Below are 7,812 nucleotides of genomic sequence, written 5' to 3' on the forward strand. Positions count from 1 at the left end.
ATAAAAGTTGCGGTAGTTCTATATCTAATGTATGAGACAGACCAAATTATTAAAATAATAAGGGAAATAGCATTTAGATGTGCGCATAAAGTTTATAAGATGTGATTATGTCAAGAAAGAATATATGTATAGCCCAAGTGGGAGATTGTTAGGAAATTATTTTAGTTTCCTAATTTGTTTATGGGCAATACATATATTAATTATAATCACAAATTATGCTATTTCAAATTAAATGACTTATATAATGGTGATCTCATTTATTGTTATAAATGCTAAATTGAATAAGTCATAATTACTTTTGATTTGGAATTAAATGAGAATAAAACCAGATATTATCTTTTGTATGTCCTTTAGATAATTTTATCTTTTGGATTTTAGATATATTATCTTTCGGACTTTAGATACTATTTTATTTGGGTTTTAGGGTTTAATGGGTGCCATGCTCAAATATAAATAGTGCCTTCAGGGTTTCGGTCCCTAATATACCAAAGCTGCCTTTGTCGCTCTTTCTCCCATCAGAATTCAACCCTACTAGGGATACAAAAGGTTTTGGTTGAGGAAGATCGAAAGAACCACAAGACTGAGACAATCCTTCCGCCAATTTCTGATTTCTAATTTCTGTCTATGACTAAAGGTACGCTTCCGCATTATCATATATATTTTTGGTGATTCAATATGGATTATCTGAATTAATAAAATAATTTATTTCTACAAAAATAACTATTTCTTATATTGATTGTGTAAAATAATCATTTAAAAAAATAGATATAATTCAATAACTTTTATTATCAATATATAAAAATTAAATTCTAAAAAATTATTAAAAAACATAAATTTTATTAGATAAATGTATAAACCTCGTTATGTTATCTGTCTAAACTAGAGGTAAATACCAAATCGGTATTCGAAAGATTTTGACGCTGACAAAATAGTACTTGATCTTTGTTATTGACAAAATGATTTTCGAAAGATTTTAAAATTTGACAAAAACGACCAACCGTAAGTAGAGTTACCTGGAGTCAAAGTTTAGAGATGACGTGTCAGTTAACAATTATAATAATTACAAAATTTACTCACTTTTAATTTTTATAATTTTAAAACATTCAAATTTCAATTTTCTAAAAACCCTAATCCCCTTTCTTTCGAAACCCTCATATTTTCCCCTTCCTCATCATCATCCACCAATTTTCTTCTTCTTTCCCAATAAAATCCTCTTCATTTCCATTCGTTGCCGCCTTTACCTTCCTCCTTTTTCCTCTCCTAACCAAAGATGCTTCTCTGATACTCAACTCCTTCTTCTCAAGACTCCACCCCTTTTTCATTTCTCATTTTTTTTCTCCACCTCGTAGTAACCAGACCCATACTCAAAATTCTCATCAACACAACTCACAAATGGGTTTGCGTTGATGGCATCACCAACACCAATGGCTCCTCCATGATTCAGATCGTAACCAAACTCCAAGTTGAGGTTCAGAGTCCTTGCCTGGTTGTTCATGTTGTTGTTGTTGTTGGCATCACCATATTGATACAGAGGAGGATGATTACTCGATTTTCAAATGGGAAGAGGAGGAAGGTTTAGAATAATGTTGCGAGATTGTTGAATGGAGTGTTTGTCATCCTTGTTGGGAAAGTTCACTTTAACTTTCTTTCCGTGAATCTTACGACATTCTCTGTCATAGGCTCTGGCGGCTTCTTTGGTGGTGTTGAACGTTCCAAGCCAAACGCGAACACCTTTTCTTGGATCGCGAATCTCCGCCATCCATTTTTCCTCTTCACACGCCTTCCCAATCGCAAACTGAACCATTGTCTCAAGAACAGATGGTCTTCCATTAGATGCCTTTGCAGCAAATCCCACCCTCTCTGCCGCTATCACCATCACCACCACCACCACCACCAACACAACCACAACTACAACCACAGAGCACCGTTAACCACCACCTAATTCCCAAAAATGGCATCATTGAGAGAAAAAAGAAGAAAAAAAAAAGAGATTAGAGTTTTAGAAAATGATAATGATTTATTAAAAGAGACAAGAATTTTAGAAAAAAAAAGGATTAGGATTTTTTTAAAAATTAAAATTGGAGTTTTTTTAAATTATAAAAATTAAAAGTGGGTAAATTTAATAGTTGGTCACTTTTGTTAAATTTTAAAATTTTTCAAAGATCATTTTATCAATAACAAAAGATTAGGTACCATTTTGTCAATGTCAAAATCTTTCGGATAATGATTTGGTATTTACCTCGTCTAAACTATTTTCTCTTTTGTACGAACGTTTTGCCACGTTTATAAAAATACAAAATAAAAATACAAGCTTTCCTCAGGCAAAAGAGAACGTCTGGAAGGCAATTAACTACTCTGTTTTACAGTACACTACCCTCTTTGTTGTTATCTCACATTACTTAATCTATTTGGGAATTGGGATGCCAAATAGATATTTCAGGGTTCGGAGAAGAGCAAAATTACGCCAGAAAAACCAGCACAAGCACTTGGCAATTGGCATTAGGATACTAATCTTCGAGCAACATCAACTGCACATTCTATAATACAAATCTAATTACAAAATATAGGCAATGCCTTTCTTAAAATCGCCTTACCAACAATCACTCCTCCAAGTTTCAACTTCCAGTTGCTAATTCTTTGCTAAGATATACACTGGCGACTGCAGAGGGCAGCAATACACTCAACACATTTCTTTTAGTCAAAACATTCTTCACACTACAAAGCACTCATGGATTCAAAGATTTATCAAAATCATTCTCGGAAATGTAACACTGAGGAAATAAAAGAAATTTGTTCACTTTTGTATTCACTCGCACCCTAAATAATCAGTACAACAAGTACGATCACCACAATCACCACAAAAATTACAAGCACCCACCAACACTGCAAGGCAACCAAAAAGAAGTCATATTATGGGAGGATGATGGGTATAACACTGATAATGTCACACTACTGCAGGTTCTTTAGTGTTTTGCATACTTTTTCTTTTAGAGCCAACCAAATCCTCAAATCAGTAATATGATGTATGACAGTATGAGTAGTGTGCAAACCAAATAACGCCATTTCTATGTGGAAAACGAAAAAATATCCCATTCTGAACAAAAACTGCCCATTTCAAACATGATTTTGAAGCCATTATATTCTTATTATGTGGATAATGCTTAAATCCATGGTTGTGTTAGAGCTTATTAGTATGTCAAGGTTTTTGTGACTCACCCATGAGGTTCTAGATTTCACACTTTTGGAAGCTTTTGCTAACTGAACTCTCGCTTGGGTTGTTGCACCAGCAGAATTATCGATGTTCGATTGAATGTCATCTATGGCAATATCGCAAACAACATGATCAATGTTACAGTAACAAGAATGGAGTGATATATAAAATTTATTTCTTCACAGTGATAATCTTATTTACCAATAACAACCCCTTGGTCATGAACAAGAACAGCCAGGTCCTTGAATATGTCATTTGCTTGTCCGATTTGTTCTTCTACCTCTCTAATACCCTGTTCTCTTTCTTCAATCATGGCCTCATTGAAGGAGATTTCATTATCCAAGAGAAGTACCTCTTGCCTGCAATTTTGGTCAATTTGAGTTTTTTGAAAGCAATTTTTCAAAGCATTCTAAAATTCAAGAAATAAGCTAATAAATAACTATGCATCTGCATCACAAAGATGCATGTCGTTCACCTTATCAAAGGATGAAAGATTAATAAATATCTCGCAGAGTTACCTTCTTTGCTCCCTCATAAAAGGTTGGCTTTCCTGGTCTCTCTCACCGGATTCTTCACCAGAGCCAGAGCTGTTTACAAACACAAATATGATAGAAGCGAGCTGAAAACATTTCAATGCGGCCGGATAAAAAAAAAGAGGAAACAAAAATGAGGAGTATAATCAGATTATGAAAGTAAAAATTTCATTTTGAAGTATTATTGAAAATTTATTTATGCATCAACTATTGTGCAAAGATTGTTAACCTTGTTGGAAAAGAAGGCGGAGGGGCAGTAGTAGGGGTGTAAGTCGATTCGCGCTCGGATGCAAGCTGCTGCACTTTCTGGAATTCCTGCAATGTGGTTTGGAAATCTCTTGCTAGCTTAGCATCTTCAATTTTCTTGTTAGCCTGGTTTCACAAAGCGAGAAGAAGTTTCAATATACATTCCTTTTCCAATAACCAAAACCAAGATCATCATACTAAGTAGCTTCTAAATTCCAACATAGTTAAAGAATAACGACTTGCCATTCACTAAGTAGCTTCCTAGGGTTCAAATTCAAGTTCAAGGAAGCTTGAATTTTCGTTTTGAAATTTCCAAATAAAAAAAAAAAAAAAAAAAAAAAAAAACCGAATCGAAGTTCCAAATGATGCAGAAAAATGCATAAACAACAAATTAACGAAATTATAACATCAAAGGTAAAGAAGATCAGACATTGGCACCAGAAGCATGGCGATCAGATTCACTCAACGACTTGAGCTTAGCAGAAATATCCTTCACCAGCTTCAATATCCTCTGTCTCGTGTTGTGCCTACAAAAGAAAAACAAAATTTACCTTGTAAGAAAACACATCTCAGTGAAAAAATGGAAAAGTAAGCGTACAGCTTCTGGCGGTGGTCGGGAGTGTCTTTAACGGTTCCAAGAGAATCAACGAGGCGGCGGAAAGTGGCGACGGAAGTGTTGATCTGGAAGATTCCGGCGGCGATGACCTGCGACGGAGACTGGCTTCTTCGCACGGCTGCGTTAGGGCCGCCTTGGATATCTTGGAAACTCATTGCTGAAGAAGAAAAAGAGAATAGGAGGGTGATGATGAAGGCAAAAAAGAAAAAGGAAATGAAAATGGTTAGAAGGTTTGAGTTGTGAATGAGTTTGAAGTTGGACGAATTGGGAAATGGGAAGTGGCAGCTGAAGAGCGAGAGTGAGGAGATCATGTAGAGGGAGTGACCCACTTACCCACCGTTCTTTCGTTGTCATTGGTCAATGGGTTATTTAAAAAGGAACAAGAGAAGGAAATGTTTTGTGTAATAAAAGTGGTAGTGGTAGTGGTTAGTTAGGGAGACAGAGGGAAGAAAATGGTTATTCTGTTGTTGTAAACTTGTAGTCCCTACTACGTGGAACCTCTTCCTTTTCTCCGCTCTCAGCGTTACGTAACATGCGCTTCCCCTGTTAGTAGGGATAGCAATGGGTATTTATTGATCTGCCCCCCTCTTCTCTCCAATCATTTTTAGGAAATTATTTTGTTTTCGTCTCATTTTTTTTTTATTATGGATCCTCATTTGTTCTCCTCCTGTGAGGGAGGCAGATATCTATGAATATTCGTTGATATTAAATTTTAAAAAATAAAAAAATATTAATTATAATAAAATTTTATATAATTTAATTAAAATATATTAAATAAAATTAAATTTAAACATATTTAATATTATTAAATCTAATTTAATATTATTTAACTGAATTTTTAATTTATAAACTAAAATAAAATAAAATAAAAAAATTTTAACATAATAAAATAACAAATCTTGATTGACAATTATAGCTCGATGATAATATTCTCTTTTTGTAATAATACAAAGAAAAATATTTGGTAACCAAAGAAAATCAGTCAAAAATAGTCATAATTTGTCTTATTTAGTATTCATTAATTATTGTAACAATTAATGAATGCTAAATAAGATAAATTCTGACATTTTTTTATCTTCCTAACATTATTGTGATATAAATTTAAATAATTAGTTAGTACAAATTTAGATATTATGCACATCATTAATTTGTTTTTAAATAAAACAAAAAAATTAAACATATACTTACATCATATATATAAAAGATATTTAAGTAATTTTATTCTAGTAAAGATTTAGCAGGTGCATACCTTAATCTCGACTTCCGTTCTCGTTTATTCTTGAAACAATAATGCTCTACATCCATACAAAAAATACATCCAAGTTATCCAATCATTTTTTGCTAGGCGCGCCTCCCCCATCCCCCACTCGTTTGTGATACACGCGCTACATATCAATGTAAACCTTATTTCCTGCAACCTAAATCTTCTGCTCAACGCAAACCTTCTGCTGCTCTCCTAGTTCTTCTCTGCTTGCGTTCTTCTTTATTGATTTGCATTGCATTCAATGTAATAAGCTTCGTCGTTCTTCTCTGCTCGCATCCATCTTCTTCGTTTTCTTCTTCGATCTGCTTACGTTGCATTTATCTTCTTTCCATTCTTCTTCGTTTTCTTCTTCGATCTGCACATAACATTTATCTTCTGAATCGAAACAATGAATGATTCAACTTCAAATCAGTTGAATGAGAGCGATTTGGATTATTCTTCTGAACAAATCAAGCGGACGAGGTTTGGATTATTTTTTAATCGAATTGAATAGAATGCAATTGCTGAATTGAATTAAATTGAATGGACGCAGGTGTTTAAATTGAATTGAATTGAATTGAATTGAATTGATAATCTCTAAATTGTAGACACAGGTATTTTAAATTTGATTTTATATAATGGATAATGTTCTGTTCATTTAGTACTATACAATTATATCACAATAATAACATGTTCAGTTCATTATGCAGACTAGGTGTGTTGTGGATGAACAATTTATCCCAAAGGTCGGAATGACTTTCAAGACACTAGAAGAAGCTGGAAAGTTCTACAAAAATTATTCCAAACTTGCCAGTTTTTCTACCGAAATAAGGAACACGACTCGGAAGGGAGACGAGATTAAGAATCAACTAATCATATGCAGCAGAGAAGGGAGGTGGAAATCCAAGATATCTCTAACTCTGAAGACAAATCCCTCAGCCGGCATAAGCTGTCCAGCCAGGATCTACATACACATATTAAAGGACGTCAGTCTCTGGATAATTTCTAAAGTTGTTCTGAATGATTCACACCCTTGCTGTCCAGACCGGGTAGAGATGCTCAAACAACACAGGGGGCTAAGCATGTTCGTGCGTCGTACCATCAAAACTAACGAGGAAGCCAGAATCAGACCGAGCAAAACTTACCAATCATTCGTAGCAGCAGCTGGTAGTCACCGAAAACTAAGTTTTATAGAAAAAGACATGAGGAATTACATAATAAGGGAAGTAGGGAATGTTTCCAAACAAGACGATGCCAAAGAATTCGGGAAGTACCTATTAAGAATGAAAGAGAAGGACCAAAATTTCTTTTTCGAGCTCAACCTCGAAGGCGATCACTCTATCAAAAATGCATTCTGGGTTGACGCAAGAAGCAGGGCTACATGCGAGTATTTCGGAGACATGGTTTTATTCGACACCACGTACAACACAAACAGGTATTCGGTTCACCGAAATTAAGTATTTACGTTCACCAAATCTACACATTTCGGTTCATAACTTTGTGAGAGTGTCCATTTATTCAGGTACAATCTAGTTTTTGGATCTTTTGTGAGCGTGAATCACCACGGCTAGCCGACACTTATCAGATGCGCCCCGATAAAAAACGAGGACATCCAATAATTCAAATGACTATTTGAGTGTTGGCTCCGTTGCATGGGAGGGAAGGCACCAAAAGGCATTTTCACCGACCAATGTGCATCGATGCAAAGGGCCATCGAGATGTGCATGCCAACAACAATTTACCGGTGGTGCATCTGGCACATCATGAAGAAGATTCCAAGCAAATTAAACAGCTGCAAGCAACACGAAGAAATCGAACAAGAGATGAGCTACGTCATTTGGAACTCGTTCACAAAAGAAGCATTCAACAGAAACTGGAACAATTTTGTCACAAAGTATGGCCTCGGAGGCAACAAGTGGCTCTCAGGTAACCGAGGTTTTAATTTGAATTATTTTCATATGGT

At 35.0% G+C, this 7,812-nt stretch overlaps 2 protein-coding genes across 5 annotated transcripts; one reads left to right on the plus strand and one right to left on the minus strand.

Moving 5' to 3' along the window:
- Positions 1-962: 962 nt before the first annotated feature.
- LOC112754954 (syntaxin-22) lies at positions 963-5,142 on the minus strand. Of its 4 annotated transcripts, none has more exons than XM_025802792.3 (8): positions 4,940-5,142; positions 4,589-4,763; positions 4,421-4,517; positions 3,974-4,116; positions 3,730-3,798; positions 3,413-3,570; positions 3,217-3,317; positions 2,460-2,883 (listed from the first exon to the last, which is right to left on the minus strand). In XM_025802792.3, exons 2-8 carry the CDS (start codon positions 4,759-4,761, stop codon positions 2,818-2,820), a joined length of 807 nt encoding a protein of 268 aa, XP_025658577.1. In that variant the 5' UTR covers positions 4,762-4,763; positions 4,940-5,142; the 3' UTR covers positions 2,460-2,817. The 4 variants fall into 4 exon arrangements, with proteins under 4 accessions (XP_072077287.1, XP_025658577.1, XP_072077288.1 ...); XM_072221187.1 differs by having other exon boundaries at positions 4,944-5,004; XM_072221186.1 differs by lacking the exons at positions 2,460-2,883; positions 4,940-5,142 and adding an exon at positions 963-1,938 and having other exon boundaries at positions 4,589-4,933.
- Positions 5,143-6,601: 1,459 nt separating this feature from the next.
- On the plus strand, positions 6,602-7,420 carry LOC140180229 (protein FAR1-RELATED SEQUENCE 5-like). Its single transcript, XM_072220676.1, has 2 exons — positions 6,602-7,284; positions 7,372-7,420. Exons 1-2 carry the CDS (start codon positions 6,602-6,604, stop codon positions 7,418-7,420), a joined length of 732 nt encoding a protein of 243 aa, XP_072076777.1.
- The last annotated feature ends 392 nt before the right edge of the window (positions 7,421-7,812 follow it).

Source organism: Arachis hypogaea, chromosome 16 (assembly GCF_003086295.3).
Source record: "Arachis hypogaea cultivar Tifrunner chromosome 16, arahy.Tifrunner.gnm2.J5K5, whole genome shotgun sequence".
NCBI classification, from domain to species: Eukaryota; Viridiplantae; Streptophyta; class Magnoliopsida; order Fabales; family Fabaceae; genus Arachis; species Arachis hypogaea.

Excerpts from the sequence above, each read along its gene's own strand:
- LOC112754954 (XM_025802791.2), bottom strand. The coding sequence starts at position 4,917 with ATGATCTCCTCACTCTCGCTCTTCAGCTGCCACTTCCCATTTCCCAAT. Across the intron at positions 4,518-4,588 it reads CCCGACCACCGCCAGAAGCT|GCACAACACGAGACAGAGGA; the intron begins GTACGCTTACTT and ends TTTCTTTTGTAG. Across the intron at positions 3,799-3,973 it reads CCGCCTTCTTTTCCAACAAG|CTCTGGCTCTGGTGAAGAAT; the intron begins GTTAACAATCTT and ends GTTTGTAAACAG.
- LOC140180229 (XM_072220676.1), top strand. The coding sequence starts at position 6,602 with ATGACTTTCAAGACACTAGAAGAAGCTGGAAAGTTCTACAAAAATTAT. Across the intron at positions 7,285-7,371 it reads ACCACGTACAACACAAACAG|GTACAATCTAGTTTTTGGAT; the intron begins GTATTCGGTTCA and ends CCATTTATTCAG.